Source organism: Aptenodytes patagonicus, chromosome 1 (assembly GCF_965638725.1).
Source record: "Aptenodytes patagonicus chromosome 1, bAptPat1.pri.cur, whole genome shotgun sequence".
NCBI lineage: Eukaryota > Metazoa > Chordata > Aves > Sphenisciformes > Spheniscidae > Aptenodytes > Aptenodytes patagonicus.
The window spans coordinates 89,874,227-89,892,192 of record NC_134949.1 but is presented as its reverse complement, the minus strand read 5'-3'; the positions used below and the strand labels follow the sequence as shown (position 1 = coordinate 89,892,192).

Sequence of the window (17,966 nt, the reverse complement as noted above, 5' to 3'; positions counted from 1 at the left end):
TTATGATTTTAGTACTAGCCCTAGGGAAAAACATGCTTTGTTCTGCCAGCCCTTCTGTAAAGTTCACCATGGATGAATGTAAATGCAACTACAACTGAAGGTAGAAAAGGACATTTTATTTAAAGTGATCCAGGCAGTAATTGGTTTCCTGTAGTTCTCCTTCCTTCTTCATCTTGCCACCTTATTACATGTAAGGAGTATACACATTTATTTTCACTCTAAAAAGTAATCTGAATATATCTGAATCCTGCCCTCTTTCAGGCCTGTTTTCACAGGCACATTAACACTACACTGAGCTTCAAGGTTAAGGTTCTGAGCATCCACGTAGCAAATGTTCTAAATGACAGGGTAATTCGGAGTTTAAACAGGCCAGCACTTAAGCCTCAAGACATGCCCATTAACTGTCTCTAAGTGACAGTCTGCCTGTGCATACACTTGTGAAATGGCACCTGTTCTATTACTTGAGGCTGGACAACTTTTTCCTTTTACAGATCTCCTGGGGGAAGTCTGTTCACTCACTGTCCTCTCTTGTGCTCAGAATGAGACTACATAAACCAGGATCTTCATAATACTGTTTCCTTTTCTTGTTTTTTGCTTATTGAGACAGAGTGGTTGGGTGCTGAAAATTTCTCATACAATTTAGTTGTTCCACATTTTTCAGTACTGTCCTCAGGAACTTTTTTTGGCCTTTTTATCAGTCATGTACTTTCCTCCTCAGTGGTTACTAGCTGTGTCATTACTCCACTTTGTGCAACTTGTGATGGCTTGCTATCGTCTGCTGGAATAGTTGCAAGATTCTTACTTGGTCTTTAAAAGGGTTGTGTGACTAGCCATTGTACTTTATTCCGGACTTTCAGGCTCCAGATTGATAATGTTCCAGATCTGGTAGGAACCCCTAAAAGGGGTTCCTTTTTAAATCCTGGGTTATATAACTTTTGTAAGTCACAAATGATTAGTTCAGCATGTGCCACTTGGTATTTGGCATCAACCCAAGTTTTCAAACCTAAGCCGCCTCTTACAGATTGGTCACCTAAGATCACAGTCCAGAAAACATTGTCCATACTCCCCTTCACCATTCTATCTGGACTGATGCAAGGCCTCTGTGCCCCATGACATCTGACCAATCTTTCAGTATCATTGTTCTGGCACTGAGCCAGCCAGTTGCAATTGCAGGGTATCTGTGAGGTCTCAGATAAATTACTGTAAATGTTCTGTGTCTTCATTGAATACTGACTTGCCTCTTTGAATGGGGTCTGAATGAGATTAATACAGCCTCATTTTTCTTAATATCATTATGCTTTCTTTGGCACCAGTTTTGAAACATAAAACTGGTTGGGGAAACATAACCCCCATTTTTAAAAAGGGAAAAAAGGAAGACCCGGGGAACTACAGGCCAGTCAGTCTCACCTCTGTGCCTGGGAAGATCATGGAAGAGATCCTCCTGGAAGCTATGCTAAGGCACATGAAGGACAGGGAGGTGATTCAAGACAGCCAGCACGGCTTCACCAAGGGCAAGTCCTGCCTGACTAACCTAGTGGCCTTCTATGATGGGGTGACTACACCAGTGGACACAGGAAGGGCTACAGATGTCATCTGTCTGGACCTCTGTAAGGCCTTTGACACGGTCCCCCACAACATCCTTCTCTCTAAACTGGAGAGGTATGGATTTGATGGGTGGACTGTCCAGTGGATGAGGAATTGGTTAGATGGTCGCATCCAGAGGGTAGTGGTCAACAGCTTAATGTCCAGATGGAGACTGGTGACGAGTGGCGTCCCGCAGGGGTCCGTACTGGGACCGGTACTGTTTAATATCTTCATCAATGACATAGACAGTGGGATCGAGTGCACCCTCAGCAAGTTTGCAGATGACACCAAGCTGAGTGGTGCGGTCGACACACCAGAGGGACGGGATGCCATCCAGAAGGACCTGGACAAGCTGGAGAAGTGGGCCCGTGTGAACCTCATGAGGTTCAACAAGGCCAAGTGCAAGGTCCTGCACCTGGGTCGGGGCAACCCCCAGTATAAATACAGGCTGGGGGATGAAGGGATTGAGAGCAGCCCTGCCGAGAAGGACTTGGGGGTACTGGTGGATGAAAAGCTGAGCATGAGCCAGCAATGTGCACTCGCAGCCCAGGAGGTCAACCGTATTGTGGGCTGCATCAAAAGCAGCGTGGCCAGCAGGTCGAGGGAGGTGATTCTGCCCCTCTACTCTGCTCTGGTGAGACCCCACCTGGAGTACTGTGTCCAGCTCTGGAGCCCTCAGCCTAGAGAAGAGAAGGCTTCGGGGAGACCTTATTGCAGCCTTTCAGTACTTAAAGGGGGCTTATAAAAAAGATGGCGGCAAACATTTTAGCAGGGCCTGTTGTGAAAGGACAAGGGGGAATGGCTTTAAACTAAAGGGGGGTAGATTTAGACTAAATAGAAGGAAGAAATTTTTTACGCTGAGGGTGGTGAAGCACTGGAACAGGTTGCCCAGAGAGGTGGTAGATGCCCCATCCCTGGAAACATTCAAGGTCAGGCTGGACGGGGCTCTGAGCAACCTGATCTAGTTGAAGATGTCCCTGCCCACGGCAGGGGGGTTGGACTAGATGACCTTTAAAGGTCCCTTCCAACCCAAACTATTCTATGATTCTATGAAACTAATGTAGTCACCCTATTTGATGGTGAAAGAACTGGAAATCTCATCTAACTCACCACTTCCTCTTCTGGCATCTTTAAGGATTGTCGGATGGCATGATCTTTTCTGGCTTATCAGTGGAGCAGATACTTCTGTTTAGTATCAAAAATTCCCCTGGCACCAGGCTTCTCCATTAGCACTTGGTGTATACTGTGAGAAACAGCTTATTTTCTTGTCTTTGATGGACTGTGAGTGTTCATCACCGAGGCAAGTTCTTTCTTCTCTGTAATCTTCAGATAGCTGTCCAGCTTGGTAATGTCACTCAAAATAAATGTCAGCATCCTCAAGACTCCATCTGAATACTCATCCTTTCACAGGATCAAGCCTCAACTGGGTTGCTCTGTGTTACCCTTCATGGCATTGGATTTCAGTCTCCCGAGACCGGCTGTTGAGAAGGAGGCTCTCTGTTGTTATTCAGATTTGTAGAACCTGTCATTGTGCAGCACAGGAGCGAGAAGTTAACGGCAGATATTTTTGTTACAGAAGAGGAAAGGAGGCTGGTAACTGATAGTCTATCTACAAATCTAAATATTCTTCCTTTTTAAGTTCAAGATGAGGACTATATCTGCTGACATTCAATTGTTATAGAGAGGAACAGTTTCATATCTCATGAATTTAAAGATATTTCTTTTCATACAGCCTCATGAAATGCTTTCATTTCATTGTCAGTGAGAACCATTATTAAAAGGTCTCTTCCATTCAATTTTTTCACTATGTTGAATGCTGTTTTTTAATTGAGGTCTTAGAAGTAGTGGACACTCAGCTCAGATGCACACTTGCACAGTTGGCTGACAAAAGGATCATCAAGAGATAACGGTTCTCAATCCACTCGGACATCACCACTGTGAAATCTTGCCTATCCTTTCTAGGCTGCATGGCATTGTCATACTAGTGTGATGCTTCACATCACATAAGACTTGCAGATGTGGATACGAGATATATGTTGCAGACATCTCCTCAGAATATGGGTAATCTTATGACAGGGAGGTGAGTTGTTTCCTACAATATTAGCAGGATCTGTCCAATACTTGTAGAAGTATGCCCTTTCATTTTCCTTGCCATCCAGATTCACGTCATGGACACGTTGCTCCTAGAATAAACAGCTCACTGAGACAACCCAATAGCTTGTAAGTGGTAGAGCTGAAGACTGGCCCCTGTTCACAGACCTGCAGCATTTACAGCTGCATTCCTCACTCCATCTTCATCATGCTATACTTCATGTCTTGAAGGCTGGGAACCTTTCACAAATAAAACATGTCTGCTCATTTCAAATGATAGAACTTCTCACCAAGGGTAGAAAAGGATGTACAAGTTGCATCATCTGGAACTTCTCCACTTGGTATTCTTGTAAACCTGTATCTTCCCTTTAAAGCTTCTTCCTGATACTTACGGTTTACTTACTGAAGCTAAAAGTAGTCCTGTCTCTCTTTAACCCCCCCTGATGACGGGTTAGAGGCTGCCTCAGTTCATCAACTCCTGATACAAGGAGTTTGTTTTCTTCTCTACTGTGTCAAAGCTTCTCAAGAGACTAAAATGTTCTCTGCTGCTAAAGACTCTTGTGTCTGCTCTTCAAGATGTCAGCTGCAAATTTCTTTCTTTGTGTGATGATGATTGTCATCTTCTCAGTGGCAATATGTATGAGATATTCAGGCCCTCTCAATCAGTGCTCCTATATGATGCCCTCTATAAAAGGCTTTCCTTGCAAGCCCTTTTATAAATTCCTTCAAAAGTTTATTTCCATCAATTAGTATAAACAGAGAGCACATAAACAAGACAGATCCTTCAAAGGATTCTCAAGTTATTATTGATAGTCGGCAGACACAAAAAACCAGCCATCTTCATACGCAGACTGTCTAAAAGTTTGACAGGTTGTGTCAAAGCACATTCAGAGATTCCTGAAGCATAGTCATCATCTTTCATTAGAAGACATCTCCAAAATGAAGCTGTAGAGTTCACAAGAGACATTTGCCAAATGACAACTCCCTACCTTTATCAAGCACCATGCCATTATGAAAGTACCAAGTCGGATGTGGCCCTTGCTGTAATGGTCCTGCAGTACTGCTAACACAAAGGATTCTTAAGATTCAACCAGTAGGATGAGATGAGTATGGTGCTTGTTCAAAATATGGTTAAAAGTTGTCCTAGAGTTCCTATGAGTTCTTCTAACTGGAGGAGGTTTGTGATTGGGAAGGAACTGAAATGTTGTTGGGCATGCTTAATTTTAGTACATGCTGAGTATGAGAGAAGATGGAATATGTATGCAACCACTGTGGGTATTGCAGAAGGAGAAACATACCCAATCTGGAGTGATATGCTTTATGTGCATACACTGTGTGAACATTCCCATGAGTCACCCACCGTGATGAACTCCTGTTCTACGCAAGTAACTGCTCCTTTTTTGTGTGGATGCTAACGAAGTGGCTCAGAATGCTAGACATATTCTAGCAGAGAGAAAAGTAGGGACTTATTCAGTACCACCTTTCAGTATTAGTCGTGACTCCCAGCTGATACCTCCAAAAGCAATTCTAAGTATTTCTTGCCTGTTTTGGGGCAAAGTCTAACAGGTGAGTTTGAGTTGCTGCTATGCCAACTGTCTGTGACAGGAGCACTCTGCCTCAGCTCTGCTCAACAGGAGGTTTATGCTGGCAGGTGGCACCTAGCAGCTGAGAGGCAGTTTAACAAGCAGCTTGGTACAATTGTCAGCTGCTAGTTACTAGCTCCTGCTCAGACACAGTTAGCGACTGTAACCATGTGAAATGTTTCTATGTGTGATAACACGTCAAAAGCAGATTCAAATTTGGCATGATAGCAAGCATGAATGAGCTCCTGTCGGAATTAATTTGCACGAGGATGGACATGCCTTCCGTGTAAGTGAAGCAGCGCTCCCCACAGATCTAAGGTTCTTACTACTTGAGGGCAATGGCATTGGACTCTGTATGAACCATCTTTCTGTGTTATCCTTTGTTGCTTCAATTATAGTTTGGTATCTTCTGGGTCTTCAAGAGGAATTGTGTGCCAACCCCCCCTCTGGTAGGTAGAAGTTTGAGTGACACCCATTATGTCACTCGAAGATCCAGAGTTCACTTTGTTCAGCTCCGTTTGTTGAGTCTTTATTGGCATAGCTAGCTTACTAGTGTGTTAGCAAAGCATTCATATACAAGGCACGTCAGATTGCTGTTAAGATGTCTGGGTCATCTTAATGCAAAGGCTCCTTTGTGGCTATGCTGTCCAGCCTCAGGAGCTGAGTAAAGTTTTGGGAAAGGGTCGCAGCCTTTTTGTTGGTTTCTTCTCATATTCCCTCCAGACCATGAGCTGTTACCAACCGTAACAATCAATATGCTTATTAAAAGGGGAAGACCAACATGGAGATTTGAATAGTGACCAGTAGCACTTAGGTTTATTTCTGGTCAGCTTAAGCAAAATTGATATGAACAACTCCAATGCTGACTTATGAATACCCAGGCATGATTTTAAAGTGATTTGAATAAATGAGGTAAATGGCCATATGCAATTGTAAGTGCATGCAAGGCCTTAGCATTTCCTGGGTTGCAGAAATGGGAATTTATTAAACTGCATTCAAAAATAGGTCTCTTCTATTTACATTTACATAAAAACATATTGTGTTTTTTGCTATTCGGCAGCTAACATTTCTGGAAGGGAAATGGATTCAAGGGAAAATTCTATGAGTTTGTGCTTCTGAGGGGGGTGTGTGAGAAACTGTGGTATACAATGAAGCAATACTTTGTTTTGCCAGAAAATGGCTTTTACTAGTTTCCAGCACATACCAGTGAAAATGAAGGACTTACACCATTATCCTTTCAGCTAGTTTGATGTAATTATGGATATTTTCAGTCAGTTCCCCTAATTATGCACAAAATACTAAGAACAGTCTATTAATTTTTGAAGTGTTGCTTTTTGGCATACGTAACATTCATCATGTGGTACTTGCATTGTGTACATAGGAGTGCAATATTGCTCTTCTCTGAAGCGCTATCTGTTCCAAAAGTATCTTACATCATTGTTTTGCTTATTTCCTATATCAATGAAACAACCCTGGTCTCTTTAGCAGTTTGGTTTTTATATTAAACATCCCAGATTTCTGTGTACTTGCTCTGAAACTTAAGTATGCGGGGGGGGGCGGGGGGGGAATTATTCAAGAACAGGGTACTATTTCTACTTTTCCTAAATAGTCCTCTGGGGAAGACTGCATGTGTTTTATGTTACCTGTAAAACTTGTCACACAGAATTCCCTGTATGTTTGCCACATGAAATACTTCTAAGGAGAGCTATCAGACATACTACAATTGCACTGTATGTCCCTTGTTCTTATGCTTTTACCTTATACCTTGTTCCTTCAATTTTGGTCTGATTCAGTACAGGCTTTCTTACATTATTGTGTTATGTTTCCATTTATAATGAATTCTTTTGCTTGACTAGCAGTAGATTACAGCTATTGGTTACTAAAAAGTGCTGGTAATGGACTTTAGACAAACAAGAACCATCCAACTGTTGATATACTACTAGATTAATATAATCCAAAGTCATACATTAAAATATCATTAGTGTAAACACTGTATTCCATTTCAGTCTCAAGTTCTTCTTTCGTTTCTGTAGGCTATTCATTCTGTTGCTTGGCATCATGAAGGGAAACAGTTCATGTGCAGTCACTCTGATGGCAGCTTGACCCTATGGAATCTGAAAAGTCCTAACAGACCATTCCAGACCACAATTCCACATGGTAATTTTGATAGTTAAAATGTATAACTAAGAAGCAATACAATATTCTCCATGCTGTTTGCTAATATCTATGTTTATTTCATTTTTTTATTGTAGCCCAGATCCAGAGTTGCTTCTTGCACAAATATTTTAATCTGCAAAGTAGCTGCAAAATATTTTAAAAATCAGAGAGCAATTTTGATCAAACTTTTTTTTTAATTGGTGTCATAAATACCTCTTACTGGGTAATATTGCTCTAATGTCTTCTTTTATCCAATTCATCTTAATAGTCTACTGCTAGTCTTTGACACCCTCAGGCTATGGGATTTTCACATTTCTTTCTTTTATATTTTGTACTTGTGTGCTCATATGTGCAATTTTCACAAGAAGTAATACATGTTGTACAAGGCACTGTGTTGCTTGTTATAGAGATGGTACAAGGTTTCTCAAGTCACTGCAATGAAGAATTTAAAGGAGCCATACTAAGAAATGGCTGTCTTTTATGGCTGGGACTTTTATGCCATTGCTTCCTATAAATGAGGTTAAAAGGTATTAACTCTATTGCAAATCAATATGTTACCAAGAAGCCTGACTGGATGGAGAGGAAGAAAGAAGGGGAAGGCAAGATCTGTGTAGCCCAGAAAAGTTTTAGCATTTTCTTAAATTTCCTAATTCCTTTTATTTTAGCATTTTTAGTCATAGAATTGTACTTTATGTCAGAAGGGACCTCTCAGAGGTTATCTAGTCTAACCCCCAGCTCAAAACAGGCCTGATTAGATCAGTTACCTCAGGGCAGTGTCCAGCTGACACTGAACACTTGAACACTTCCAACGACAAATTGCACAACCTCTCTGGGCAATGTCTTCTGGTATTTAATGACCCTCATGTTACAAATTTTTTTGCTAGTATCTAACCAGAATTTCCCATGTCACAACTTGAGTCCTTTGCCTCCCGTCATGTCGCTGTGCACCTCTGAGAACAGCCTGGATCCATCTACACTGTATCCTCCAATCATGTTGTTATTGAAAACAAGCATAGGCTTTGCAAAGTAACAAAACCAAAATTGTTATTTTTTTGGTTTACAAGTGACTTTTCTCTGACTGGAAGAAAGTACTGAGCCATAAATAACCAAGAACTCATGTATTTCAATTGCACGCTTCATTTAATTTTATCACTCAACTAGTTACACTCCTAGAGCATGTACCATTTTGTCAACAGAAGGAATTGAGTCAATCTAAGAATGACTTAGGAAAAAATTAAGCTGTTTGTGGTCATAAATGTGTTCAGAAAAAAGGTATACATTTGGTCAAATTCATTAATTATTAGTTAAGTGTCATCCTTCTCAGTAATCTGCATGGGTTTTAGATGTCTTTGAAATGTGGTCTGTGGTCCTTTAGGTGTATGTGGCAGTAAAAACTTAAAGCCATAATAAATGAAATTAATTTAGACATGCATATTTTATGGAAATAGGAGCTAATACTCATCATATTCTGTAGCTTTATAGTTCCATTCTCTTACTGCTTATACAGTTGCTTCAATGTGTATGTTTTAGTTTGATAGTTCTATTATCATGATGCCTTAATACAGTTTTCATCTTCTTTCTTTCCTTAGGAAAAATTCAAAGAGATGGAAAAAAACCTGAGTCTTGTAAACCAATTCTTAAAGTAGAGTACAAGACCTGTAAAAACAGGTATGTTTTTAATTCTGTAATTCACTCAGTGTTACATTCTGGAGTTAAAGTCCTTTTAAAATCTTTCCCTCTTTCTTTTTGCAAAGCTATTTATTATTATTTAAAGGTACTATACCTATAATGTAAACTTGTATGTACTATGTAAACTTATAATTACTATGTTGGGTTTTTTAATACAGTGAACCATTTGTGATATTTTCTGGTGGATTGTCATACGATAAGGCTTGCCGAAGACCAAGTTTAACAATCATGCATGGGAAAGCAATTACAGTTCTTGAAATGGATCACCCTATAGTTGATTTTTTAACTTTTTGTGAAACCCCATATCCAAATGGTGAGTTTATTAAGCAAAACACAGTTATGGAAAATACAAATGAAGTGATCTTCTCTCATACCTTAATTCCATTCCAGGGACTTCCATTCGCAAAGTTGTCTCCATCTCAAGAAAACCACATCACTGAAAGTAACTGGAACTTGTTTGCCTTCTCAATATAGGAAGCAAGTAATGAGAGGACAATAAAGCATGCATAAATCTCCAGATATAAGCTTGAAACACATGGGCTAGTGTGAGGAAATATTGCTATTAATCAAACGTGTGCTTAGATTTCTGACATTTTTGATGAGGCTGAAAATCTACAGATTGCTAAATTATTGAAGATTAAACTATCACTTACCTGCAAAAAAGTTCTTACGCTTCAGCCTGAATTGAACTGTTAAAAGTGTTTTGCTGCATATTGTGGGGCTACCATATCCTGAAGTACATTCACAGAAAACTCCAGAGAGTAAATTAAGAAAAGCTGTAATTCAAACAGAAACTAAGTTTAGCATTTTAAGCCATCAAGCAGAAAAGTAAAATAAATCTTTTATATGTAGCTAAATCAAATACATATTAAAAACACTTAGCAAAAATAAAGTGTATATTTGTTTCAATGTCATATAAAAATTTAATTTTCAGTAATCAAAGTTAGTTTGGGCCTTCATTTAACTGTGTCAAATACAGTGACACTTCCCAGTACAAAGATTTGGTAGCCCCTTCCCCTGCTCACACACTAATATTTAAAAATTTTGGTTTAACCTGTGTTATTCATAGCCTTGTATAAAAACAGGCCACAAATAATGTGCAGTCATAGCTGGCCTGAAAGGAAGGTAAATCAGTTGCTGTCAATTTACTCAGCCTTTTAGTATCAGCCATCTGAAGAGTGTACTCTGAGCTTGCACATGCTGGAATGGTTTGCTGTTGTTGAAAAGAGAGTCGTAATTTCACTTTTATATTTTTTTAAATAATTTTTATCCTATGTAAACTAATGCACCCTATGCATCAAGGGAAACATTTATTTGTCATTTTAACTGTTTATTTATGATAAAAATAAACATTAAAAAAGCATTAAATAAAAAAACAAACAATATAATCTCCTAAAGAGTGTACGGGAAGGAGTGTGTCGGTATCTGAATTGAACACAGCAGACTTACAGGATTCCTTTGGAATATTCCTTTGGAATTGCTTTGGAAATGAGGGTATTGTGTATCATCAAGTGGACTGGACCAGCTGTTCACAATCTGTTTTTGAAGAACAGTTGTATACAGTAGAAGTATTACTACTGGACAGCAAAATTCATTTTCTGTATAATAATTGGATTCAGCAATACAGTGATACACACAACTTAGTCATATTCTATTTCTTTACTTTCAGTATACCATCATGCTGGCATGCTATAATATGCCAATTCTATTTCTGCTATGTATGTTGATCAGCCATACTGCCCAAAAGTCATTTCTCAGTTCCTGTCTGGCCCTAGTTTGCACATATGTTGATCAGCAATAGTGCCCAAAAGTCATTTCTCTGTTCCTGTCTGGCCCTAGTTTGCAGATACATCTAGTTTGTGGATATGTCTAGGATTTGTACCTCAAAACTTTTGTTTAATATACTGTGAATGTTTAGAGAACATAAATATGACTTGCTTGTTTAAAATGACTAATAGGAGAACTCCATGTCTTTCATACTTGATTCCTCGCCTACAGAATTTCAAGAACCCTATGCTGTAGTTGTGCTTTTGGAAAAAGATCTCATTGTTGTTGACCTGACACAAAGCAAGTAAGTATGAAGTCTTATATAAAGTTATTTGTATATCTTAACTGTCCAGCAAATGATAATAAAAATCCAAATGTTATCATGCAATGTCATTTTACTGTCCAAAATCATTTACTCTTGGTAATAATTCACTCTATATGTTTACCTCCACCTTAAGAGCTAAGATCAGCTAATCAACAGGAACTTATGATAATATTTGTTCTTAAGTTTGGGAATAAATCTAAATCTGTGGTCCCTTCAGCATAGCCCTCAAACATTCACTCAACATCGAAGTTAAGTAATACTTGGTCACATGCTGAATTATGACCTGAATGTGTGTTTTGGAAACCAGATTCAACTACTACTTATATGCATGCCTAACTTCACTAGACTCCACAAGGACTACCACTTAAGTATTTACTTAAGTATCTTAATAAATAATGGCATTGATTTGTAGTGGATCTACAGGATTATTTCATGATCCAGTTGCTGGTTTAAATGACAAATAGTTCTTTCACATCAGAATCAATCTTCATATCAAAGAGGAACTATACATCATGTAATGCAGAATCCGATTCTATTTATTTTGTTCTGCCTCCAACATTACCAGTAGTGTAGATCCACATTCACACTGGTATAACTAGGAACCGATTTTGCCCTTAATGTCTTGAAACATTTTAAGTGAATCATATTCTGATCTCACTTACTTTCAAGAATAATTCAAATCATCTCAGCAATATAAATGGATGTAACTGAAATCGGAACCAGATTTCCTACATTTTTGAATTGTGAATAATGTTGTGTAATATGCCAGAAGTGAGGCCTTCCTTCTTATCAGACCGTCCAAACTGATGGAAGTGAGAAATCAACTGAGATCTACTTCATCTGTAATTGCAATTGTTCATTGTAGAATCAGTAGTCTACCAACCCAATAAGCTAAGCTGCTCAATATAAAATCCACAGTTATATAAGTAGTTCTTAGGTCACAGTATATATCATATCCATGAACCTTGAAGCTTCTAGAAAATGTGTTACCTCTGTATAAATAAGATTTTGAGAGGTTGGGAAAAATTAGTTCCTAATCCTCATTCACATAAGTAGTCCTATTAGCCTTAGGAACTATACACATGAATAGGTATTTATGTTACAAGAGGATTCTTGTCACAGCAGTGGATTTTTTTTATCTTTATTTGAGTAACTGCACATTATTATTGACATTAAAAACAATACATATGTTTGAATAAATAAGGGAAAATGTACTTTATTAGTAATTTTTTACTTAGATTCTTTTATACACTTTAATATAAGAATATGTTTTCTTCTATGGCTCAGTTTGTCACAGTGCTTCTAATAAATTGTCTTCCTTAACTAGTTTTCCAATCTTTGAAAATCCGTATCCCATTGACATTCATGAGTCACCTGTTACCTGCACAGAATATTTTGCGGACTGTCCTCCAGATTTGATTCCTGTACTCTATTCTGTAGGAGCAAAACATAAAAAGCAAGGATACAGCAATAAGGTAAACAAAACCAATATTTTTTTTAAACAAAGAAAACAGATGTACAACCTATGTTTTTGTAACATCTTACCAATTTTCATTTTACTTCTTTAATAATCACTTTCAAGTTGGTCCAACCAGCAGTTTAGCAGCATGCTTACAGCCTGGTATTTGTCCCTCAGAAACACCATTGCTTAAGCACAACCATTAATGACCATTATATAGGACTTAATCATTAGGCTGCTGAAGTTATGCCAGATCAGACTGAGTTAAAGAAAATCCATCAGTGTACAATTCAAATTTGTATGGATAAGTTATCGCTATCAAAGAAAAAAGTGAAAACATTATAACTGAAAGAACCTAGCAGAAGAGCTGCAGTGAAAGGTGAGGGTTGACAGCATGTCTGTGAGATTTTTATTAAATAGGGATTTTAATAATTATTTTACTGAGCTACCAAAGTCTTAATGCTTTTAGAAATAGGACAAGCTGCAGAAATAAAAAGAGGAAATGCAATTATTTTATAAATTACAAGCATTAATCTGGTTATGTTTTGACTAGAACTAATCCATCATAATAAATAAATTAGAAAAAATATTGGGTAAAAAAATCAGACATCATCAGTTTTCTATTCATATTAACAAAAGTATTCTCCTTGGAGCTGCCTTGTTTTCCATGAACTGAGAAACCGGGCCCTATCTACTTCTTATAGATCTTGATTAGGCAATGTGCTTCAGAAACTATTTTTCTCTTATTTGAATTTGTCTGCTTATCTATCCTTACCTCATATACATAGTTTCCCAAACTTTTCACCACCTACCTGTATTCATTGCACACTCTCTTGTCTCCTTGCTTTATTTGTGCACTTACAAATATACACTCTGAATGTAGGTAGCCACTCTTTGCCACCCACCCATTTCTGTACCCACAAGCATCCATTCCGTATATCCACATAACCAGTTTGTGCTCGCGGTTTTTTTTCCACCCACTTATACTCTGCACACGTCCTCATCCACTCTGCACATATGTCGTCCTCCACATCCTGTGTCCTGTATCCATACATATCGAGCTTTAGGCACACACCAGCATTTCGCTCTACCAGCCTAGACCAAGGAAGAAAATGGGAGTCTTGCCATTAGTAAACAAAAAGCAGAGAAGAGATGATGATTTCCTATGTTCTGTAAAAGTTGCATTCCCTTATCTCATATCTCGTGGCATCATGCTCAGATATTTGTTCCTGGGCCAGCTTCTTCAGTAGTCTTCATCCTCAAAATAGAGTCTCAGCCTATTCAGTGTCCTATAGAAACTCCAAGAGTCAAGCAATCTGAAAAGAGTAGCAGAACTGTTTGTTACTCTTTCCTCTAGTTCCTATTTTGGATTGTTGAGTGTCAGCTGTGCAGAAATATTTTAAAAACATAGAACTTTAATTGATAACATAAAAATGTTATTAAGTTTCAAAAGCCTTAATTGATAATATAAAAATGTTAGTAAGCTTTAAAAGCCTTGAATGCTACATATTTTTGTTCCTTTTATGAGTTGTATTGCCTTTTGGAGGAAGATGTTGCTTACTCCTGAGTTTAAAAATTAATGAAGCAGGATTCATCAGAATTAGTTGTGATCTCTGTACTCTTGTTGTTTGTTTAGGAGTGGCCTATCAGTGGCGGAGCATGGAACCTTGGAGCTCAGACATATCCCGAAATCATTATTACAGGGTGAGAATGAAACTGAGGATTGGTACTTTTAAAATGTTAGTGTCTACAGCTTTTGATTGTGGGTTAGCTATAGATAAGAGTTGACCCTTCACAGAGTATGCATATCCTGGCCTCTTCATTTGAGGTATGTAGTTTTTCTCCCTTGTGCAGAGTCACCACAGAAATTCCCATTTGCTGTAGAAAATAGAACTTTGTACTCAGGGGTGAACTACCATTAAGAATTACCATTTGAGGCCCCAGTGTTAGACAGCAAGTCTATATACCTGTGAAGATGGGGCCTTTGGAAAGCAGAATCCATTACAAGAAAATATTTTGGCCTTGAAGGGCATAGAGAATAGCTTTAAAAAGGGGAACAGCTGTTCTTCTATAGCTGTTGTCCTTTGACCTTCTGGGGACTTTGTATCTGGGGACAGTTTGGGAATTCATTTTAATACCCCAGCATTAGTGAGGGTGTGGTGCACTGGGATGAATTTTACCTTGTGAGTGGAGAGACAGCCCCATAGCAAAAAGGCATAGAAAGGCTCAGATTGCAGTAGAAGCCCCGTGAGCAATGCCTGATGGATTTTCAAGGGGCCATGCTGTAAAACAGAAGCTATTCAGCTATGATGCACTCTGTGTTTCCTTCTGGTCTCAGCCATGCTGATCATAGCAATATATTGCTATAATATCAATGATACACCTGTTTTTAAAAAGTAACATTATGATGTGTGCAATAGTACCAATAAGGTGATGAAGGGATTATTCTCATTTTAAACAGAAATGTCTCCTTTCTCCAGCTTTACTTCGGGGATGATTTTATGTTAATAAAAAGAACACAGCTGTAAGGTAGTAAGCAAAATGAAGTTACCCTCTGTCTTTTCAAAGTTCATTATACATGGCATTTTTAGAGTGCGTAGGCTTGATGCTGGCCCACTGCAAAGCCAAAAGTGCTGTAACTTAAACTTGTCATTAGTATGGGAATTAATTTCTTGCTGTTGCGATCTTAAAATTCATTGGGAGCTTAGTTTTCTGTAGGAAATGCATGAAAAAGTATTTTATTAACCAAATCAAACTAATAACAAAATATTTTCTTATAGTTAGTATATATATCATTATATATTGTCAGTAAGGTATGGAGAGTTACCACATGAGCAAGATATGGTTTTTTTGCTTATGTTTATCACTCACTGAAAGTAGAAGATGTTTTTAGAATTGCATCTTGTTTTAACACATTTAATTTTTATATTTTTTTAAGCCATGCAGATGGATCAGTAAAGTTTTGGGATGCTTCTGCCAGTAAGTTTCTAAAGTTCACTTTTATATAATGCTGACAAATCACACACACACACACACACACATATATATAAAACATGATATTTAACAGTATGAGTAGTAATACCGGGGATGATATAATTAGGAATAATGAGGTGAAATTAAGCAAATTTTTATTAAATTAGGAAAAAAAACACTGCTAATGAGGTATATTAGAGAGAAAAGAGTGAAAGTCTGTAAGAGGAACAAAAACTCCAGATCCAACATACCAAAACCTGTGAAGGACGAAGTGTTGGTAAAAAATCCCTAGGGCATAATCTTGTTGTATGTATAAAAAAGTGGGCTCAATTAGATCTAATATTCAGTTCCAGTTGTCATGTCTCTTCTATTCTGAGTACAATATAGTCTTTTTTACAGCTAAGTAAAAATAAAATACTAAAATACAATAATACTTCTCAATACATGTCTAATCTGGTGAGGGTGGAGAAGACCTAAATCTTTTCTTGTCCAGTCTCAAGTTCCAGGAAATAATTGGGAAGCATTTCCATTCATCCTAGCAGGAAAAAGCTAGGAAAACAAATACTTGTTCCATACATTCTAGCTATAACTACACATATAAAAACCCAGCATTTTCCCTTACAGAAAATACATATGGTACTTATTAGTAAAGTATATTTATTAAAAATATACATACATTTTGGTTGAAAGCTAAAATATTCTGGTTCAAATAATGTGACTGTGCTTAACAAAAGTTGCAGTAGAGTTGCCTTCTATTCTGTCTCTTCTGTGGTACAGGGATGCCTGGGTAGAATATCTCTTTTATGAAGTATCAGTCTCTTAAAGAAAAGAGTGTGTGAGAAACTTCTGTATGAAATGTTAGGCATAGAGAGATTTAATTTGACCCTAATAACCAGTCAGTAATGGTCGCCAAGAACACGGAGTATGAGATACTTAAACTACCTGCTACTTCCACGTTGTGCCACAGAATTGTAATGATTAATACTGCTACCATTTCCAGCAAAGTATGGGGAATGTTTACAAGATTTTTATGTCAGCTAAACCTGATGACTTTGTCAGGTAGTTCTCTTTTTGCCTAATACCAAATATTTTCACTCATCAGGATGGACAGAGAAAATTAGGATTTCCAAAGCCTCATTTCACAAAGGAATTTTACATAGGCATGTCAACTGAACATGACTAGGAGTTCTTTTTCTATTATATGATTTGTCTATTTGGAAATGGAGGAAAAACAGATACATGCTGCTTGGAGTTTACATCTTGCAGCATTTTCAAGTTACTGTGAACACCAAAAAGAAAAAAATTCTAATGAGGTCAACAGTTTATCTGCAAAGACAGAAGTTTGAGAGTGCTTTAATTTGAACAAAAATAGGATAATGACTTTTATTTAGAGAAGCAGTGTGAGGCATTAGACCTTGCCTTGTGCACGCTCTTGACAAAGAATGTGCAAACGCAGGCATTAAAATTAGGGTGAAACAATACAGACTGTTGCAAGACCCCAAAGCATTTAGTGTATACACTGCACAGGAATCAGTGTGCTAGTCATTTCTTCTATAGTTCTGGCAGGAATGGGGAAAGGAAAAAACTTCTCACAGGGAATATAAACATAACCCACTAATCAGTATGTACATGCTGCAGTAGGAATTTTTCTTAGCGGTAAAAGCTTAGATGATCGTGAATATTCACAATCCCTTCAACAGTAATGGTACTTTCAGTGCATCTCTGATGTCCTGGTCTTAGTCCTGCTTTTCAGGGCATGTACTGAGTTACTGGTGCTGTACTTGGTGGTACTTCTTTACAAGGTTTTAATTATTACAAAGCTTTATTATTTACAAGGTCTTAACTTTTTTTAATGGAGTTCAAATTTTGTTTGAGATTTCATAGCAAACATAATATCTTACTGGTATTTGAAGGCACAAAATACTTTGCTTTGAGACATATTTTAATTGTGTAATTTTGTATCTGAAAGCACAGATTTGTGGGAGACAGGGAATTGCTAGGCCACTGAAGCAGTTTTCCAAAGGTATCTTTGCTCAAAAGCCATTGCTGTTTCTTATTTGCCCTTGTGCAGATGGTACCTAGTAATTCACAGAAGCATAGAGAGTCTGGCTTTGTACTTGTGCCCTATGATTCTGTAATTCTTCCAATCCTAGTATGCATGGACCCATGATGTCTGATTTGAAGTGCCACTCTAGATTTGCCACTGGGACTAAGGGCATCCTGAGGCCTCTTCCACTGCTGCAGAAGGCAGGAAGAATTATATATTCATTACAGAAACACTTGCTGTAATTTGTGAAAATTTTGTAGCATTTTATATGCTAAAACTTTTAAAAATATA

General features: G+C 37.9%; 1 protein-coding gene across 6 annotated transcripts in view; it reads left to right on the top strand.

Annotated features, from left to right (window-relative positions):
- STXBP5L (syntaxin binding protein 5L) overlaps nt 1–17,966 on the top strand; it is a 212,417-nt gene that overhangs the window by 118,971 nt on the left and 75,480 nt on the right. For all 6 annotated transcript variants that reach the window (XM_076348424.1, XM_076348414.1, XM_076348405.1 and 3 more), the window contains exons 8-14: nt 7,292–7,415; nt 9,005–9,083; nt 9,263–9,417; nt 11,103–11,175; nt 12,524–12,671; nt 14,292–14,359; nt 15,594–15,634. In XM_076348424.1, coding sequence (XP_076204539.1) covers nt 7,292–7,415; nt 9,005–9,083; nt 9,263–9,417; nt 11,103–11,175; nt 12,524–12,671; nt 14,292–14,359; nt 15,594–15,634 — 688 coding nt within the window. The remainder of the gene's footprint in view (nt 1–7,291; nt 7,416–9,004; nt 9,084–9,262; nt 9,418–11,102; nt 11,176–12,523; nt 12,672–14,291; nt 14,360–15,593; nt 15,635–17,966) is intronic.